Below are 22,093 nucleotides of genomic sequence, written 5' to 3' on the forward strand. Positions count from 1 at the left end.
AGAGTTTCTTATGGGAAAAGACAGTGAGATCCTGCTGCAGGAAAGGCCGCCATTTCTCTGACTCACTACTCCCGCTACCTTTATCTATGGTGCCAGATGGACACATAGAGGAGGGGTGTGAGGATGAGGACACGTACTGTGTGTTCACTACTCTACATGTGAGATCCATGACTTTATGTGAACCGTGTTATTGTAAACAACTTGTGATGGGGGTTACTACGATACATAATATCATACAATAACAAGATCATGGGTTCAAAGAGAGGGGGGGGGGGGGGGCAGGGGGGGGGACTGATCTCCCCACAAAATTATTTTAAAAAAAGAATAGACTGATGTTCTATAGTCATGATGGTCTATCTCATGGGTAGGCAAGCTTTGGCAGCCCAGATGTTGTGAACTACATCTCCCATAATGCTCTTACTGCCATAATGTTGGCGAAGCTTTAGGGGAGAGACAGTCCACAACATCGGGAGTGCCGAAAGCTGCCTACCCCTAGTCTAGCAGTTACCACCGTCTGCCTAATAGTTTAAGCAACCTGTAAAGTTATTGGTTAATTTCTCTACCTAGCTGTCCTAGTGTGGTTTAAAATGGGAAATTGTGTATTTGCATGTAATCAAAAGTTAAGGCCATGTTGTTTAAGCCATGTTGTTTAAATAGACACTATCACTTACAGGGAAAAAATAGTAAATTCTATTGCAGCGTATAACGGGGTAAATAAAGCTCGCCTTGTGTTAAACTTCCGTGTTGTGGATGACAAACTTACATGATGTCTTGCGCATGTTGATGCGTGCTGTAGCATCTACAGAGAAATTGGGTATAGTGTGTACTTAACAAATTTACATACTATGCTCAGTGTGCTCATCATGTCACAAAAATGTAAATATTTATATAGTCATTTTTAAAAAAAAAAGTAGATTAATATATACCCCATTGTTTTCAATATCCTAAATAAAATAAGGCACTTAGGAGCCGGGTTACTGTAGTAAGATGTTACAGTGTAATAAGGCACTCAGGAGCCGGGTTACTGTAATAAGATGTTACAGGGTAATAAGGACCTCAGGAGCTGGGTTACTGTAATAAGATGTTACAGGGTAATAAAGCACTCAGGAGCTGGGTTACTGTAATAAGATGTTACAGGGTAATAAGGCACTCAGGAGTCGGGTTACTGTAATAGAATGTTACAGTGTAATAAGGCACTCAGGGTTACTGTAATAAGATGTTACAGTGTAATAAGGCACTCAGGAGCTGGGTTACTGTAATAAGATGTTACGGGGTTATAAGGCACTCAGGAGCCGGGTTACTGTAATAAGGCACTCAGGAGCCGGGTTACTGTAATAAGATGTTACAGGGTAATAAGGCACTCAGGAGCCGGGTTACTGTAATAAGATGTTACAGGGTAATAAGGCGCTCAGGAGCCGGGTTACTGTAATAAGATGTTACAGGGTAATAAGGCACTCAGGGGCTGGGTTACTGTAATAAGATGTTACAGGGTAATAAGGCACTCAGGGGCCGGGTTACTGTAATAAGATGTTACAGGGTAATAAGGCACTCAGGGTTACTGTAATAAGATGTTACAGGGTAATAAGGCACTCAGGAGCTGGGTTACTGTAATAAGATGTTACAGGGTAATAAGGCACTCAGGGTTACTGTAATAAGATGTTACAGGGTAATAAGGCACTCAGGGGCCGGGTTACTGTAATAAGATGTTACAGGGTAATAAGGCACTCAGGGTTACTGTAATAAGATGTTACAGGGTAATAAGGCACTCAGGAGCCGGGTTACTGTAATAAGATGTTACAGGGTAATAAGGCACTCAGGAGCTGGGTTACTGTAATAAGATGTTACAGGGTAATAAGGCACTCAGGAGCCGGGTTACTGTAATAAGATGTTACAGTGTAATAAGGCACTCAGGGTTACTGTAATAAGATGTTACAGGGTAATAAGGCACTCAGGAGCTGGGTTACTGTAATAAGATGTTACAGGGTAATAAGGCACTCAGGAGCCGGGTTACTGTAATAAGATGTTACAGTGTAATAAGGCACTCAGGGTTACTGTAATAAGATGTTACAGGGTAATAAGGCACTCAGGAGCTGGGTTACTGTAATAAGATGTTACAGGGTAATAAGGCACTCAGGAGCCGGGTTACTGTAATAAGATGTTACGGGGTTATAAGGCACTCAGGAGCCGGGTTACTGTAATAAGATGTTACAGGGGGTAATAAGGGACTCAGGAGCTGGGTTACTGTAATAAGATGTTACAGGGTAATAAGGCACTCAGGAGCCGGGTTACTGTAATAAGATGTTACAGGGTAATAAGGCACTCAGGAGCCGGGTTACTGTAATAAGATGTTACAGTGTAATAAGGCACTCAGGGTTACTGTAATAAGATGTTACAGGGTAATAAGGCACTCAGGAGCTGGGTTACTGTAATAAGATGTTACAGTGTAATAAGGCACTCAGGAGCCGGGTTACTGTAATAAGATGTTACAGGGTAATAAGGCACTCAGGAGCCGGGTTACTGTAATAAGATGTTACAGTGTAATAAGGCACTCAGGGTTACTGTAATAAGATGTTACAGGGTAATAAGGCACTCAGGAGCTGGGTTACTGTAATAAGATGTTACGGGGTTATAAGGCACTCAGGAGCCGGGTTACTGTAATAAGATGTTACAGGGGGTAATAAGGGACTCAGGAGCCGGGTTACTGTAATAAGATGTTACAGGGTAATAAGGCACTCAGGAGCCGGGTTACTTTAATAAGATGTTACAGGGTAATAAGGGACTCAGGAGCCGGGTTACTGTAATAAGATGTTACAGGGTAATAAGGCACTCAGGAGCCGGGTTACTGTAATAAGATGTTACAGGGTAATAAGGCGCTCAGGAGCCGGGTTACTGTAATAAGATGTTACAGGGTAATAAGGCGCTCAGGAGCCGGGTTACTGTAATAAGATGTTACAGGGTAATAAGGCACTCAGGAGCCGGGTTACTGTAATAAGATGTTCCAGGGTAATAAGGCACTCAGGAGCCGGGTTACTGTAATAAGATGTTACAGGGTAATAAGGCACTCAGGAACCGGGTTACTGTAATAAGATGTTACAGGGTAATAAGGCACTCAGGAGCCGGGTTACTGTAATAAGATGTTACAGGGTAATAAGGCACTCAAGAGCCAGGTTACTGTAATAAGATGTTACAGGGGGTAATAAGGCACTCAGGAGCCGGATTACTGTAATAAGATGTTACAGAGCAATAAGGCACTCAGGAACCGGGTTACTGTAATAAGATGTTACAGGGTAATAAGGCACTCAGGATCCGGGTTACTGTAATAAGATGTTACAGGGTAATAAGGCACTCAGGAGCTGGGTTACTGTAATAAGATGTTACAGGGCAATAAGGCACTCAGGAGCCGGGTTACTGTAATAAGATGTTACAGGGTAATAAGGCACTCAGGGTTACTGTAATAAGATGTTACAGGGTAATAAGGCACTCAGGAGCCAGGTTACTGTAATAAAATGTTACAGGGTAATAAGGCACTCAGGAGCCGGGTTACTGTAATAAGATGTTACAGGGTAATAAGGCACTCAGGAGCCGGGTTACTGTAATAAGATGTTACAGGGTAATAAGTCACTCAGGAGCCGGGTTACTGTAATAAGATGTTACAGGGTAATAAGGCACTCAGGGGCCGGGTTACTATAATAAGATGTTACAGGGTAATAATGCACTCAGGCACCGGGTTACTGTAATAAGATGTTACAGTGTAATAAGGCACTCAGGAGCCGGGTTACTGTAATAAGATGTTACAGGGTAATAAGGCACTCAGGAGCCGGGTTACTGTAATAAGATGTTACAGGGTAATAAGGCACTCAGGAGCTGGGTTACTGTAATAAGATGTTACAGGGTAATAAGGCACTCAGGAGCCGGGTTACTGTAATAAGATGTTACAGGGGTAATAAGGCGCTCAGGAGCCGGGTTACTGTAATAAGATGTTACAGGGTAATAAGGTGCTCAGGAGCAGGGTTACTGTAATAAGATGTTACAGGGTAATAAGGCACTCAGGAGCCGGGTTACTGTAATAAGATGTTACAGGGGTAATAAGGCGCTCAGGAGCCGGGTTACTGTAATAAGATGTTACAGGGTAATAAGGCGCTCAGGAGCAGGGTTACTGTAATAAGATGTTACAGGGTAATAAGTCACTCAGGAGCCGGGTTACTGTAATAAGATGTTACAGGGTAATAAGGCACTCAGGAGCTGGGTTACTGTAATAAGATGTTCCAGGGTAATAAGGCACTCAGGAGCCGGGTTACTGTAATAAGATGTTACAGGGTAATAAGGCGCTCAGGAGCCGGGTTACTGTAATAAGATGTTACAGGGTAATAAGGCGCTCAGGAGCAGGGTTACTGTAATAAGATGTTACAGGGTAATAAGTCACTCAGGAGCCGGGTTACTGTAATAAGATGTTACAGGGTAATAAGGCACTCAGGAGCCGGATTACTGTAATAAGATGTTACAGGGTAATAAGGCACTCAGGAGCCGGGTTACTGTAATAAGATGTTACAGGGTAATAAGGCACTCAGGAGCCGGGTTACTGTAATAAGATGTTACAGGGGTAATAAGGCGCTCAGGAGCCGGGTTACTGTAATAAGATGTTACAGGGGTAATAAGGCACTCAGGAGCCGGGTTACTGTAATAAGATGTTACAGGGTAATAAGGCGCTCAGGAGCCGGGTTACTGTAATAAGATGTTACAGGGTAATAAGGCACTCAGGAGCCGGGTTACTGTAATAAGATGTTACAGGGGTAATAAGGCGCTCAGGAGCCGGGTTACTGTAATAAGATGTTACAGGGTAATAAGGCGCTCAGGAGCCGGGTTACTGTAATAAGATGTTACAGGGTAATAAGGCGCTCAGGAGCCGGGTTACTGTAATAAGAAGTTACAGGGTAATAAGGCACTCAGGAGCTGGGTTACTGTAATAAGATGTTACAGGGTAATAAGGCACTCAGGAGCCGGGTTACTGTAATAAGATGTTACAGGGTAATAAGGCACTCAGGGGCCAGGTTACTGTAATAAGATGTTACAGGGTAATGAGGCACTCAGGAGCCGGGTTACTGTAATAGGATGTTATGGGGTAATAAGGCACTCAGGAGCCGGGTTACTGTAATAGGATGTTATGGGGTAATAAGGCACTCAGGAGCCGGGTTACTGTAATAAGATGTTACAGGGTAATAAGATGTGACAGGGTAATAAGATGTGACAGGGTAATACGTCATTTATAAATCATTCTTTTTTTCCCCCCCAGTTTATGAGGTTATCCATGTGAACTCGACGATTCCATACTGTTACACCACAAATGAATTTGATCTGGTTTGCTTCTGGGAGAGCGAGGAACTGGAAAATTCAACATACACCTTTCAGTATGAATATGAGTGAGTACAATGCATGTAGTCCTGTCCCTCTATGTACAGTCACATTATCACACACGCAGTTCAGAGGTTTGGGTATAAAGTCCCTTTCTCTCCACAATGGCAGGAGATGGCTCTCAGCCAGGGCCGTCTTTAATACTGATTGGACCCTGGGCAGGTATTTGATTGGGGCCCCTTGACCTAGCCCTTCCCCTTCCTAGCATGCAATCACGCCATCAACGTCCACACAAAAATAAATAAAAAACACACACTTAGCCCTCTCATTTCTTACTGAGACAAAATACACATACTAACATTCTTACAGATGCAAACACTGACATACATAGAGACACATATGCATATACACACTGACACACCTACATACACTGATGCACAGATACACACACTTACATACATGCAGATAAACAGAAACACTAACATACAGATACATACAGGGACCCACATGCAGATACATATATACACACAGATACAGACACTGACACATACAGATACACAGACACACATGCAGCTACACATACACACAGAATGATACACATTCAAATACACAGAATGACACTCACACAGATACAAACGCAGACACACATGCAGATACACACTGACACACATGCAGATACAAAGACATGCAGACACACATACAAACAGATACACATATAAACATATACACATATAGACATACACATATACAAACAGAAACAGATACACCTATATACAAAGACACACATATGGACAAACAGAAACTCATACTGATGCACAGGGTCACATAGAGACACATGCAGATACAGAAACACACATGCATACAAACAGACACTGCATACAAACAGATACATACAGACAGACAGACACATACATACATACAAACAGACACATACATACATACAAACAGACAGACACATACATACATGCACATTTTTTTCTTTGTTTCCTACCTTTGGAGTGCAGGAGGCTGGCTCAGGCTGATGGGAGTCAGAGCTCCCACTCTGACTCCCTCCTTTTCCACTCCTCCTCCCGTGCGGCGCTCGATGAATGCTGGGAGGAAGTGACTGGCTGTCACTTCCTCCCAGCATCCTGACATCACAGGGGGCCCGGTTGCGCTCCTAAAGTGGCCAGGCCCCTGAAAATCCATCGCTATCGGGTGGCCCTTAGAGCATTGGCCACCCAATGAGCCTCCACATCGCGCAGCCCACGGTGGTAGTTCCACGCGGGCCGTACACACCACAGCAGCTGGAGGGTTGCAGGGGCAGCTGCTTTGGGCCTCCTAAGACTGACTGGGCCTGGGGCAGCTGCCCCTTTTGCCCCGTGTTAAAGACGGCCCTGCTCTCAGCAATGCTGGACAATCCCTCTGCGGGACGTCAATATCTTGTTTTGAATTGTTTGAATTCTCACAAGAATTATGTTCCCACCAAACTGTTTGTTATAAATAAAATTCTCTGTTATATTTTAATTCAGTTCCGACAGCCAACCAGAGCCGACAGATTAGTTATTTTTATTTTATCAAGATAATTGATGTAAAAACATGATGATCGATCGTTAGGGGACAGCCCTTAAAAGTTCATTTTATTTTCACAGATCGAGTGACAAGTTACCAATAGAGGGGGAACAAGGAGGAGCAGTAAAAACAAATCTACATTTGTATATTATATAATTAATAAATATATAAATACATACATGTAGATATATTGTCTTACTCCTTTTCCTGTTTTTCCCTCTGTTGGTTACTTCTCACTTAATCTGTGAATTAAATGAAGCAAAAAGAGCCTATCGGTGTAATGTAAATTATATACATAATATTTATATTTTACAGTACCCTGATTGGCCAATTTTTTCGCCCTTTTTGCGTCTCGGAATCATTTTTCACGAAACGATTGCACATGCAAAATTAATTCTAACCAAAACGCTACATGGACAAATCAAAAAATCACCTGAACAGAACTTCTGTTGAACAAATCAATTTGGACAAACCAAATGTTCACCATGCACAAGTCTACTGGGCATCCCCTGGTCCTGTTGCCAATGGGCTAAGTGGCCCATCAAGCCAGCACAGAGGCAATATTAGCTCCTCTACCTCATAGTGAAATGGAGGGGGGAGAGACCCCGCACTCTGTGGTAAATACTAGGGATCTCACAGAGCACATCCTTGGTTTTATTGGCTGAGTAGTGGCTACAAAACTTTACAGATGTTTAGTGGTTATTCGGCTTTCATTTGCCACTTCCGCCAGGTGTTCACCCAGCATTATGCTGAGCTGATGTCCTTTTGTTTATCTTCTTGAATCATTTGACCCTGACATATGCTACTGTTGAGCATCAACGATGAGCGAGTGCGTTAAATGCATTTAAGATAGAATTCCTTGGGTTCGTATGACACTATCTGTCAAAGATAAGGGAGGTAGCACTGAATAATAGGTAACTCCGGGTGCCATGTTCCAAGGTACACTCAACAGGCTTTCAAAAGCACAAAATAAACCAACGACGCGCAAGACAAACAGTAGATAAGAGAAAGAGTTTCATTTCTCCAATGTGGACCTGGTGGCATTTCAGACCCAAACGGGACCTTTGTCAAGCGTAGACTATCAGTCGAAAATCTGAGTATACTTTTTATAAAAAAAATATATATATATTTTTTCCTTGAAACAGGTAAAAATATAAATAGTGACACAAGTTACATAAAATAAATACAATGAGCTTCTTTAAATACTACCTGGAGAGGAGGGAAAGTAAAGAACCATAATGATCTAATGATCCAGTCTGCCCATTCTCCAGATTTGTATTCCATAGAAATTGTATTATATAGAGATTCAGAGACATTGTGTATTTCTGGCCATTATTATCCTAAAATATCGAGAATGGCCAAACCTGCTGCAGCCCTGTTAGACTGATTGCTATGCAAGTCATAGATTTGCTGGTGGAGCTCTGCATGGCTGGAGAACGTTTCATACAGTCAGTGTACCCTGAATGATCTCATCTTGACGTCTTGGTACTTTGAATCTTAAATTCTCACATTTGTTGGTGGGTTCTGCAGAGCAGTGAGTTTATAGGAAATGTTTCCATGAATGAAAATAAAATGTTCTGTTCTACACCAGACAGAGTACAGAACTCTGGGAATCCGTAGAACACAGAATCGTATTACCATTAATTCTCGCAGGGTTAGAAATGGCATTTTGCCCAGTCCTTTCTATGACGACTGCAGTTTGATAAGATAATCCCAGCATATGTTATTCCAGACAATAGTCACATAGTTGCCAAATGTCTCCCGATAGAGATAGGGCACATCCATTTCCTGCTGACAGAGTGTTTCACACAGTGAGGTAATTTTCAAAGCTGGCAAGATCTATGGCACATGGCGGCACACATCCCTACCCAGCCTAAGTCACATGGCGGCATACATCCCTACACAGCCTATGTCACATGGCAGCATACATCACTACCCAGCCAAGGCACATGGTGGCATACATCCCTACACAGCTTATGTCACATGGCGGCATACATCCCTACACAGCCTATGGCACATGGCGGCACACATCCCTACCCAGCCTATGTCACATGGCGGCATACATCCCTACCCAGCCTATGTCACATGGCGGCATACATCCCTACCCAGCCTATTTCACATGGCGGCATACATCCCTACACAGCCTATGTCACATGGCGGCATACATCCCTACCCAGCCTATGTCACATGGCGGCATACATCCCTACCCAGCCTATGTCACATGGCTGCATACATCACTACCCAGCCTATGGCACATGGCGGCACACATCCCTACACAGCCTATGTCACATGGCGGCACACATCACTACCCAGCCTATGTCACATGGCGGCACACATCCTTACCCAGCCTATGTCACATGGCGGCACACATCCTTACCCAGCCTATGTCACATGGCGGCATACATCACTACCCAGCCTGTGGCACATGGCGGCATACATCACTACCCAGCCTTTGTTACATGGCGGCATACATGATCCCTACCCAGCCTATGTCACATGGCAGCACACATCCCTACACAGCCTATGTCACATGGCGGCATACATTCCTACACAGCCTATGTCACATAGCGGCACACATCACTACCCAGCCTATGGCACATGGCGGCACACATCAATAGCCAGCCTGTGGCACATGGCGGCACACATCACTACCCAGCCTGTGGCACATGGCGGCACACATCACTACACAGCCTACGTCACATGGCGGCATACATCCTCACTACCCAGCCTGTGGCACATGGCGGCATACATCATCACTACCCAGCCTGTGGCACATGGCGGCATACATCATCACTACCCAGCCTATGGCACATGGCAGCACAAATCACTACCCAGCCTATGGCAGGTGGCATATAATACTACATGGTCACAACTCCTCCGTATTATGTTACCTGTCTCAGAACACGAGGTCTTTGGGATTGGCATTCCTAATATCATTAAGAATAGACATGAGGGGGGCGGAGCTAGCGGCACACTGCAGCGGTCGCCATTTACTACGGCTCCGACAAGCCAGCGCGCAAAACCGGCCAAAACATGGCACTAACAGCCCATCGACTGAAGAGGACTGCAGGGTCACTCTCCGGACACCCGGCGGATCTTGCAGATGCCTTTTTTTCAAAAATCGGGCACAAAACGCCGAACCAAGGGACCCGGGGCCTACCGCACGAGTGAACACCACCTAACCAGGGAGCTGACTTCGTGGCTTGGCGGGAACTCATTACTCACCGACGCCGACTTCCACACCACGGAAGAAATGGGGCGGAAATCTCACAAACCGATCCTGAGCACTCCCAAGCCACAAAGGGCATATGCAGCATGCTGCAATCCCCTCCGCCTGCACGGACCCAAGCCGTCGAGGGGTCAGAGGATGAAGACTCCACTCACAGTATGATTACGGCAGGCACGGGAAACGCAAGTATGTACACCCAGGATGACACGGCACCGGCATCGAAGCGAGACATCCAGGACATGCTGGCCGGTCTCCAAAAGAACCTTCAGCACATGTGGCAAGCTGACCTAAAAGGGCTGGCGGCAGAGGTACAGGCAGTAACGGCGAGAACCCAGGCCGCAGAACAAGAGGTGAGAGAAATACGCCAAGACATCACCTCCCTTAAAGACACAGTCTCCCAAATACAATCCACACAAGCAAACGCCATCAAACAACTGGCTATACTAGACAATAGGGGCAGGAGAAAGAACATTAAAATCAGGGGTGTATCAGAGGTGGTACTACTGGACGAACTGCCCCATTTTATCAGACGCCTGGTAGCTGCACTCCTCCCCAACAGACAGGCGAAACACTTCATGTTTGCCGGAGTATATCGCATTGCAAAACCGCAGCAGGCACCGAAGGCAGCCCCGCGTGACATCATCCTACGATGTCAATCCCTAACGGATAAGATAGCCCTGATGACGGCCATCAAAGAGAAAACAATTAACGACTTTGAAACACACAGAATCACCTTCTTCCAAGACCTGAGTAGAGACACTCTCCTTTGGCGCAAGAGCATGCAGCCCATCACGACCACCCTGCAAGCAGCGGGCCTCAAGTACAAATGGGCTACTCCCAGGACATTATGGGTGACTAAAGGTGACCAACATTACAAGATCTCCAATTTAGGAGAAGGATCGGCCCTACTGACCACTCTGGGACTGTCCATTAACACCAGGGCACCAACCACACCACTGCCGGGACCGGCAACCTGAAACCTGCATTGGTCACACCGCCAGACTATTATTATTATTATTACCATTTACTGTTCTTATGTTTTTATGCCATCTTTATTCACTGTTTATCGCACCCTGTTTAGATATCTCTTTTGAAGACGAACTAAATCACACACAACCTGTTCCGCTGACCCAACCTCACCGGGTGGTACCGACTACACGGCCCCGTGACGATGAAACAACGGCCCAGGTCCAACCAATGTCCCTCATCCCCCCCCCCCTGAATGCCCAGGGTTACAGGGCACAGTACATTATGGAACCCTCACAGTACATTACATAACCAGAACTCCATACCATCCTGCACTTACACATAGACGAGACACAAAGGCTTAGATCCTGTCTGTTACCCACCATGACACACGTTAAACCACGCAAGGAACTAAGTGATTACCCAGGCCATAACCTGTGCCAGTGTCCCAATATAGTCGTATAGTCCCCCCGGGACGACAATAGATACATACATAACACGCACCACTGGCATGGCCAGACCCTCGCTACAACTACATAGCCCTCATCAACACAAAATGTGCATAGCTCGACTCGGCCCAACGCATAAGACGACTGTAATGTGAATGTTCTATCGTGCAACTGATGTTGTGGCATGATTACCTTTATATGTACTCGCTGAAACTACACCAAAAATAAAGAATAAAAAAAAAAAAAAAGAATAGACATGAGGGAGGATAATGCTTAGATAAATGGCAACTAGTGATGTCGCGAACATAACATTTTCGGTTCGCGAACGGCGAACGTGAACTTCCGCAAGTGTTCGCGAACGGGCGAACCGCCATAGACTTCAATAGGCAGGCAAATTTTAAAATCCACAGGGACTCTTTCTGACCACAATAGTGATGGAAAAGTTGTTTCAAGGGAACTAACACCTGGACCGTGGCATGCCGGAGGGGGATCCATGGCAAAACTCCCATGGAAAATTACATAGTTGATGCAGGGTCTGGTTTTAATCCATAAAGGGCATAAATCACCTAACATTCCTAAATTGTTTGGAATAACGTGCTTTAAAACATCAGGTATGATGTTGTATCGATCAGGTAGTGTAAGGGTTACGCCCGCTTCACAGTGACAGACCAAACTCCCCGTTTAACGCACCGCAAACAACCGCAAACAGTCCATTTGCACAACCGCAAACTCCCCATTTGCATAAGGTTGGATACCAAGCTAGCCATGTCCCGTTCCTTGTCCTCACTGATGTCATTGAAGGTCTCTTCCTCCACCCAGCCACGTACAACACCAAGGGTCCCCGAAAGGTGACAACAAGCCCCCTGGGACGCCTGCTGTGTTTGGTCTTTTCACGTGACATCCACGGACGCATCGTCATCATCAACCGCTTCACTTGTATCTGACAACTCAGCAAAGGAAGCAGCAGCGGGTACAACATCATCATCATCACACCGTACGTGTGTAATGCTGCCTGACTGAGACATATCCCTGTTATCTACATCCTCTGGCAATAATGGTTGCGCATCACTCATTTCTTCCAACTGATGTGTAAATAACTCCTCTGACAGATCAAGTGAAGCGGCTGTGGTGCTAGTGTTGGTGGTGGCGGCAGGCGGGCGAGTGGTAACTTGAGAGGTGCCTGAAGCTAAGCTGGAGGAGGATGGTGCGTCAAGGTTCCGAGCGGAAGCTGTAGAAGATTGGGTGTCCTGTGTTAGATAGTCAACTATGTCCTCAGAACTTTTCAAGTTCAGGGTACGTGGCCTCTGAACACTGGGCATTATTCTAGGGCCAAAGGGAATCACAGCACCACGACCACCCCTGCGAGGTGGCCTGCCTCTGCCTGTCATTTTTTTTCCGATTAGTGGTACTATGCGTGCAAGCTACTGTGACAACAGATATGAGTGGCACTGGTGTGACACTGTGCCCTGGCAGGCCCTGAAATGCACACTCGTGAAGGAAACTGACTGCTATTATATTACAGTCCAAAAAGTTTAGTTTTTTTTAAATGCAAGCTATATGGACACCAGTGAGTGAGTGGTGGCACTGGGCAGGCCCTGAAACACACACGCGTGAAGGAAACTGACTGCTATTATATTACAGTCCAAAAAGTTTTTGTTTTTTTTAAATGCAAGCTATTGTGACACCAGTGAGTGAGTGGTGGCACTGGGCAGGCCCTGAAACGCACACTCGTGAAGGAAACTGACTGCTATTATATTAGTGTCAAAAAAGTTATTTTGTTTTTTTTAAATGCAAGCTATTAGGACACCAGTGAGTGAGTGGTGGCACTGGGCAGGCCCTGAAACGCACACGCGTGAAGGAAACTGACTGCTATTATATTACAGTCAAAAACGTTTTTTTTGTTAAATGCAAGCTATTGTGACACCAGTGAGTGAGTGGCGGCACTGGGTAGGCCCTGAAACGCACACTAGTGAAGGAAACTGACTGCTATTATATTACAGTCCAAAAAGGTTTTTTTTTGTTAAATGCAAGCTATTGTAACACCAGATATGAGTGGTGGCACTGGGCAAGTGGGCACAGTATACGCTGTGAGCCTGACACACACGCTGGCAGACAACTAATTGCTATTCAATCTATTACAGTCAAAATTGTATTTTTTTTTTAAATGTACACTACTGTTACACCAGATATGAGTTGCACTGGTGTGACACTGTGCCCTGGCAGGCCCTGAAACGCACACACGTGAAGGAAACTGACTGCTATTATATTACATTCAAAAAACTTTTGTTTTTTATAAATGCAAGCTATTGTGACACCAGTGAGTGAGTGGTGGCACTGGGCAGGCCCTGAAACGCACACGCGTGAAAGAAACTGACTGCTATTATATTACAGTCAAAAAAGTTTTTGTTTTTTTTTAAATGCAAGCTATTGTGACACCAGTGAGTGAGTGGCGGCACTGGGCAAGTGGGCACAGTATATGGTGTGAGCCTGACACACAGGCTGGCAGGCAGGCAACTGCAATTACATTACACAGAAAAAAAAAGCAGACTGATGTTCTAGCCCTAAAAAGGGCTTTTTGGGGTGCTGTCCTTACAGCAGAGATCAGATGAGTCCTTCAGGACTGTAGTGGACACTAAATACACTAGCTATCAATTACCCTATCAAATCAGCAGCAGCTACACTGTCCCTCCTCTCACTAAGAATGCAGCTTCACAATGAATGTAAAATGGATGCTGTCCAGGAGGTGGGAGGGTCTGGGAGGGAGGGTCTGCTGCTGATTGACTGGAATGTGTCTGCTGACTGTGAGGTACAGGGTCAGAGTTTACTCAATGATGACGAATAGGGGGCGGACCGAACAGCACATGTGTTCGCCATCCGTGGTGAACGCGAACAAGCGATGTTCGCCAGGAACTATTCGCCAGCAAACAGTTCGGGACATCACTGATGGCAACACATAGATACAGATTCAGTAAAACTACCAGACTGACAGAGGCAGGGGACACAGGGTTAAATTCAATATTTTAAGGGCCATTTCTATGGGTTGCTTATCTGAATCAGAGTGATATCAGGATTGCACTCTGATGCACTCAGGAACACTTTTCTTAAATTCATTAATAATTAAAAAAATATATTTTAAACCCCAAACAGCAATCTAATTCTATAGCATGGGTAGGTAACCTTCAGCCTCCAGATTTTGTGAACTACATGTCCCTGATGCTTTATCAGCATCATGACTGCAATAGCATTATGGGGGTTTTAATGTAAAACATCTGGAGTACCGCAGGTTCCCTACCACTGCTCTAGACTCTAGCATTATAAATATAACGTAAACTTTATATATTATAACCAAATGTGTCTCTACAACATATTTAAACTCATAATAGTGGCCTTTTCCTTTCCTACAATCTAACATTGGTGCAAAAATCCTTTGAAATAAAGTTATTGGGATTCAAAATAACTATAAATGAATTAAGACAGTGAACACATTTTAGTTTCTTTATTTTGCTACAGACAGCTTCTGCATTCTGAGATGTCTTGGACAATCTGAGCCCTCTCATTAATCTCATTGAGAGTGTGGGGATATTCCACAAGCCTCTCCTTTGACAAGCAGGGCCTTATGGTGTATGTAGTTCAGGAATAGCACATTTAGTAATAGATCACGACTGTTAAGAGCTTGAACTTGATTTACCATTTACTAATTACATGACCTTATTTAGTGAATACATAAAGGGTTTATTTCTAAATTGTGAGAATTAAAACGTACAGGTCAAAATATTCAAGTTTTTGTAGTTATGTCACTAAATGACTGTTCAAGGAAAAATCTCCGCAACCTCTATCACCGTGACAACCTCAATTATATATACGTATGAATATTTATAGAGTAGTTTCTTAAAAATACATTTTTGCAACATCTCAGTGGGCTTAGTCTCCTGCGCTTGGGCCTTTATTATTTTCATACAGTTATACAATTCTGGTTACATTTTGTTGAATGTTCTAATAATGGATACATTAAATGATTGTTATTTTTTGAAGTTTGTTGATAAGTAAGCAAACGTTGAAAGATTAATTGTTAGATATAAGGAAATTGTTATAATGAACTGTTATATCTGTCTAGTGGCCAAGTCAAGTCTTGCAATCTGATGACACAGGCATCCTCCGCCGACACCTGGTGGCACATATGCAATTTCCCAATGAGCGACGTAAACTCGTTCACACCCATAGACATTGGAGTGTCTAAAAGTGACAACAGCAGCAAAGTGATGTACAGGAAGACGGTATACACCGATCAAGTGGGTAAGAATTGACAGGAATAACACATTTTATGTGTTATCTAAACTAGTGGAGATGTTTTCAGAATTACTGTAAGTGTGCGAAACGAGTAGGGACTGACAAACATTGTTCTTTATCTCCTACAAGTGTTCTTGGAGCCTCCCAGGAATGTGACAGTGAAAGAGACAAACACTCCGCGAGTCTACATGGTATTCTGGGAGCCACCCATCATGAGCTTCGAGGACAGCATTACATATCAGGTCAGCTGCACACCCACAAACGATGACGAGCAAATGGTAAGCAGCCTGGTTCATAGCGTGTGTCTTTATAGAGTGCAGTGTGTTCATTATCAGTGTATAGATACTCAGTATTATTATACAGCGCAGTGTGTTCATTATCAGTGTATAGATACTCAGTATCATTATACAGCGCAGTGTGTTCATTATCAGTGTATAGATACTCAGTATCATTATACAGCGCAGTGTGTTCATTATCAGTGTATAGATACTCAGTATCATTATACAGCGCAGTGTGTTCATTATCAGTGTATAGATACTCATTATCATTATACAGTGCAGTGTGTTCATTATCAGTGTATAGATACTCAGTATTATTATACAGCGCAGTGTGTTCATTATCAGTGTATAGATACTCAGTATTATTATACAGGGCAGTATGTTCATTATCAGTGTATAGATACTCAGTATTATTATACAGCGCAGTGTGCCCATTATCAGTGTATAGATACTCAGTATTATTATACAGCGCAGTGTGTTCATTATCAGTGTATAGATACTCAGTATCATTATACAGCGCAGTGTGTTCATTATCAGTGTATAGATACTCAGTATCATTATACAGGGCAGTGTGTTCATTATCAGTGTATAGATACTCAGTATTATTATACAGCGCAGTGTGTTCACTATCAGTGTATAGATACTTAGTATTATTATACAGCGCAGTGTGTTCATTATCAGTGTATAGATACTCAGTATTATTATACAGTGCAGTGTGTTCACTATCAGTGTATAGATACTCAGTATTATTATACAGTGCAGTGTGTTCATTATCAGTGTATAGATACTCAGTATCATTATACAGCGCAGTGTGTTCATTATCAGTGTATAGATACTCAGTATCATTATACAGCGCAGTGTGTTCATTATCAGTGTATAGATACTCAGTATTATTATACAGGTAGCCTTAGAATTATGTAACAATGTATCTGCTGTTGTTTCAGAATGAAGGTGATGGTATCACAGGGCAGAACAATTTTTTGCTGACACAGCTTAACGCTAATACTCGCTATTCAATCCGAGTGAGGGCCAAAATGAATGGCTATTCATATAATGGGTACTGGAGCGAGTGGACTCAGCCGATAGTTGTACAGACAGGTAAGACCAAACACACAAACAAAACAACTGCAAATACATGACCCAAATTAAATAAATGTCTGGGGAAATAAACAAACACATCAAGACTTTGTCTCTGTAATTCTCCTCCGCCTGACGTTCTTTGATACAAGGCCGAGCTACAGAGCCAGTCCCTGCAGCCATCATCAGTGACGGCTTTAGGGAATGGGCTTTGTCTATGGAGAATCCCATGGTCTTGCATGATTGCCCATAGCCCTTAATGCTGTACTCTCGCGCATGCACGAGATCAAGGAGGCGGTAGGATCAAGGTGGCGGTACCCACAAGGGACAGGTTCATGTGAGTAAACTCACCTTTACTTACCCCCACCACCACCGGACCGCCAGCGGCGATGTCACAGTCTGGGGACTTTGGGAATTTGGCCCCAAACGGTAACAGTGCCTCTTTAAATAATTGGAAAAACGTATTCGATAATAGTAAATCAGCACTAAGTGAGTGAATAAAGAGATGGAAGGTGTAAATTTAAGAACTTGTGCAGATGAGGTGGAATGTGACCTGTTTGTTTACGTTTCAGACTTTGATCCGTTATACATTGTGCTGTGTGTGGCAGTTGCGTTGTTGATGGTCATCATACCACTAGTCCTGTTATTGAAATATATCAGGTAAGGAATGAACCCCTATAAATACAACTCTTTATTTAAAACGACAATAACAGTTTCTTTTGTGGCTAACTGAGGCTTTTTTCATGATTTTGCTTCACTTTTACATATACTATCTTCTTTGTAGCATTCGTATAGAAAACATGTTTACACTTATAATATAATGGGAAATCAATCAAAATCCTTAGTAGATTCCCCCTCTCCCCCCCATTATTATGGCTTTTATCATTAAAACCAATATTTAATTGAGGGCTTGTGTAAAATGTCATGGCTGTTGCTATGTTTGTATTTGCTACTCTATAACATTTCCTGGTTTATCTTTATTTCAGTATCATTAAACACAGGATTTGGCCACAGGTCCCCACCCCAGAGAGCCACTTTCAAGACCTCTTCACAATCCATAAGGGAAACTTTCAGGTACAGTTCAGTTCTTCAATCTATTTTTTTTTCCTTTTAAATTAAGTTTCAGACCTGACTCTTTTGAAAATATTACAGGGACACTATAGCCACCAGAACAACTACAGCTTATTGAATTTGTTCTGGTGAGTAGAATCATTACCTTCAGGCTTTTTGCTGTAAACACGGTCTTTTCAGAGAGAATGCAGTGTTTACATTACAGCCTAGTGATAACTTCACTGGCCTCTTCTCATATGGCTGCTAGAGGTGCTTCCTGGGGCAGTGCTGCACAGTGTGCCTGACCCTATAGTGTTCCTTGGTTATATTGATAGGAAAAGCCGATTTTATAAACAAGTTTTAGATGCACAGACAACTGCAATTAGAATAATTACATTTTAAGTTCAACTCATTGAGTATAACTGGGAAAATGTAGATTTAGTTGCACGGTGAGCAGGTGATGTTTAGTAACATGGCAAGCAGGTGAGGTTCAATCACAGTGTGCAGGTGATGTTTAGTAACATGGCGAGCAGGTGAGGTTTAGTATCAAAGGGTGTTCAGGTGAAGTTTTTTTAACGTGGTGAACACGTAAGGTTTAGTACCACGATGCGTACATGAGGTTTAGTAACATGAGCAGCTGAGGTTGGGGTTAATCCCAGGTTTAAGTTTGTAATTTCTGATTTAAGAATCCTTATTGTCAAACCCATGTATTGTGTTTCTTTTATCTGCAGCTATGGCTTGGCCAAGCAGACTTCTACCTCATGTGGTTCTCCAGACATATCTTCTATGAAGCCCCATACTCTGCTTTGGAAGTTCTTTCAGAATTGCCATCCGCACCAATGCCACAGTGCCCTGCTATACAGCTGCCCTCCAAGGATAATTATGTTATATTAAATGATAATATCATGCCACAGCTCCCTGCAATGGTAAATGGCAGATGGCAGCCATTCAGCTGGACAGAGCCACCAAGGAGAGAATCCATTGTGTTCAATCCTGAGCCTGAGGAGACTACAAAAAGGAAGAATGGACTAGTAGGGTTTGGCTGGCTGGAGACACAGAGTACCGAAACCAACCATACAGATTCCGGTGTTGGTGAGGCATCCACTATTGAGAAAAGTCAGGAGGAAACATTTAAATGTGAAAATGACATGATAAAGGGTCCCAAAATAGAGAGTGACTGGCTAAGGATGTCATGTGTGGATAACTATTGCCCCGAGGAAGGGAAGCAGAGTCCAGCCTCTAGCTTTGAGTATACTATAGTGGAGACATGCGATGGACTCCTATCTCCCAAACCACGTCCACTACCTCCTTCTCCTCCATCCTTGAAGTATGCATATCTTCTCATGTCTGACTCTGGAGAAGAAAGTCGTCCTCCATCTCCCAATCTTTATCAGAACAACCAATTTCTACCCCCTCTATACTCACAATGCTAACTGCAAGATTTTTAGGTGGTGATGTAAAAGAGAAAGAAAGGCTCAAAAGTATCAGAAATAAATGAGTCAAAAATGAGCAAAGAATCGGGAAGGACAAGCATTTGGAGCATTGGATTTTCCTTAAGGCAATATATGTACATATAATCCAATAATGCTCCACAAAATGTTACAATCCTGACATCATTCCCATGAATCATTCACATTCAATGAATTACACTGACCTGTGAAATTCTTCATTTTTCATCCCATAGAATGGAAGACTCTTAAAAATGGAAAATGTGATGATTCATTTCTAACCTGTCAAGACTGATCTTCCATTGTTTGTGCAGTCTAGTTGAAGGTCTTGGGGCCGTAGTTGAAATATGATGCTCTTGTCTCCATGGTCTTCAAAATCTGAGACAGTCTTACTCCAATAGGTTCCCCTGAAAACTGAAACTGCATTACACTGTTCTACCGTAACCAAAACGTTATACTTTTTATACACTCTCATTCCAACTATTTTTTAAATAAGCTGATGTTGCACTATTTAGTGTGGTGCCCTAAAGGAGTGGTTTCCAACCATGACAGACTCAAAGCACACTTCAATGAGATAAAAGATTCCTAGGCCCACCTACCTTTTTGGTTTCTTTCTATCTTTGTCAGCTGCTTATACACGTCACACTCAATCAAATATTACGAAAGAGGTATATACTCCTAGACAAACTGACCTGTTAATGCTGACATCTGTTTTAAAAACTTATATTTTGCACCGCAGTCAACTTAATATAGCCATTGGCTCATGGCACATGTAGGTAGCTTAAGACCAACCAGCAAGCCACGAAACAGGGGTCAAAAACCACTGCTCTTGGAAGCCACCATGTTCATTGACTTGATTTTGTTGGGTTCGGGAGTTCTTGGAAATGTTTCTGTTAAAGCGAAGGGTCATCTCTGAACAAATACATGGAGTGTTAATAACTAGAAAGGAAAGAAGCAAAAAGGATTCCGAGTCGAAAGTTGAGAGGAGGACAGCGTTTTTGTTTTTGTTTTGTTTTTTTTCGGAGAGAGAAGGAGGTTTATGGTGGGGGAAAGAAATCAGTTGTCTTTCTCGTTGTTGGAAACTGTGGTTTATATGTAAAATAAAACTGTAATATATAGCTTATTACTGCCATTTACATGTATAAGGAAATATAAGGTGGTCAAGAACCAACTAATATGTGATGCGTGCCACGTCTTTGTGTTTGGAAGAAGACATTCCCTTTGATGTAAAAAACAGTTGTTATTTTTGTCACTGAGCAATAGTTTAAAGGGAAACTATAGTGCTAGAAAAATCTCACACTATACCTCCCTATAGTGCCACCCTCACTCGCCCTCCCCCCCCCTTCCCTCGTCATGGAACACTGATGTCCCTCAGCGCTGGGCCTGACTCCGCTTCTGGTCCTCCACCGACATCAGTTGGCAGGGGGGACCTAATGGGTAGTGAGCGCAGTGCTCGCATTAGAACCTTTCTTATATGAGAGCATTAAAGCTTTGTTTGATGCGTTCCTATGGGATTTTGCATGACGCTGGATGTCCTCTAGCAGAGCGTGAAACTGTTCTGCGTCAGTTACGTGACCAAAAGTTGCCTTATGATCTGGAAGTCCCTCTGATGGCTGTCTAGTAGACAGTCACTAGAGGTGGAGTTAACCTACCAAGGTAATCATGGCAGTTTATAAAATAAATTGCAATAATTACAATTGCAAGGTTAAAGAGCCTGGGACACTGCACTAGGACCACTTCAATAAGCTGAAGTAGTCTGGGTACCCATAGTGTCCCTTTAATAGTTACTTTGAAAAACAATGTATTGGCAATCAGATGTTAAGAACCTCTACTATAGATTTTGTACATATACATTTGTATGCCTGTGGCCATGTGTCTTCATGAATATTACAATTTATTTTAAATAAAAGTTTATATTTTTGTATTTTTTGTAACACTGTGATTGTGATATTGAAATTAAACTAGACAAATTGTGGATTGTGTCTCCATACAGAAAACCAAACAAACATTCAATAATAAGGGCCTTAATTTTATATTTTTGCACAAGCTTTTGAAATAATTTTATATTTTTGGCTTAGCTTTTAAAATTCTTTTTTTTTTTTTTTAAATATAAAAATTTCCAAAAAGATGTCATATATAAAAAAAATACATATCAATATATCAGAAACTAATATTAATGTATATATTATTATCATTTTAAAAGTTTATGCAAAATATAAAATCATTCAAAATGCTTATTCAAAAACTTTGACTTTTAGGCAAAGTTCAAAAGTATGACGGGAGAATAGGAGCAAATGTCGAGAATGAAAGATTTCACCTCTGACAATAACAGTGACTCTTTACAGGAAGTGCAGTAAACATGTAGAATCCACTGAATATATACCAAGAGTAGGCAACACTCCAGATGTT

At 42.8% G+C, this 22,093-nt stretch overlaps 1 protein-coding gene across 1 annotated transcript in view; it reads left to right on the forward strand.

Moving 5' to 3' along the window:
- The window catches only part of EPOR (erythropoietin receptor), a 29,607-nt gene extending 7,879 nt beyond the window's left edge, over positions 1 to 21,728 (forward strand). Inside the window, exons 2-8 of the mRNA XM_063449548.1 lie at positions 5,291 to 5,417; positions 15,659 to 15,837; positions 15,961 to 16,109; positions 17,054 to 17,207; positions 17,759 to 17,846; positions 18,173 to 18,260; positions 18,968 to 21,728. Of these exons, the coding sequence (XP_063305618.1) occupies positions 5,291 to 5,417; positions 15,659 to 15,837; positions 15,961 to 16,109; positions 17,054 to 17,207; positions 17,759 to 17,846; positions 18,173 to 18,260; positions 18,968 to 19,669 (1,487 nt within the window). The 3' untranslated portion in view covers positions 19,670 to 21,728. The remainder of the gene's footprint in view (positions 1 to 5,290; positions 5,418 to 15,658; positions 15,838 to 15,960; positions 16,110 to 17,053; positions 17,208 to 17,758; positions 17,847 to 18,172; positions 18,261 to 18,967) is intronic.
- The last annotated feature ends 365 nt before the right edge of the window (positions 21,729 to 22,093 follow it).

Source organism: Pelobates fuscus, chromosome 3 (genome assembly GCF_036172605.1).
Source record: "Pelobates fuscus isolate aPelFus1 chromosome 3, aPelFus1.pri, whole genome shotgun sequence".
NCBI classification, from domain to species: Eukaryota; Metazoa; Chordata; class Amphibia; order Anura; family Pelobatidae; genus Pelobates; species Pelobates fuscus.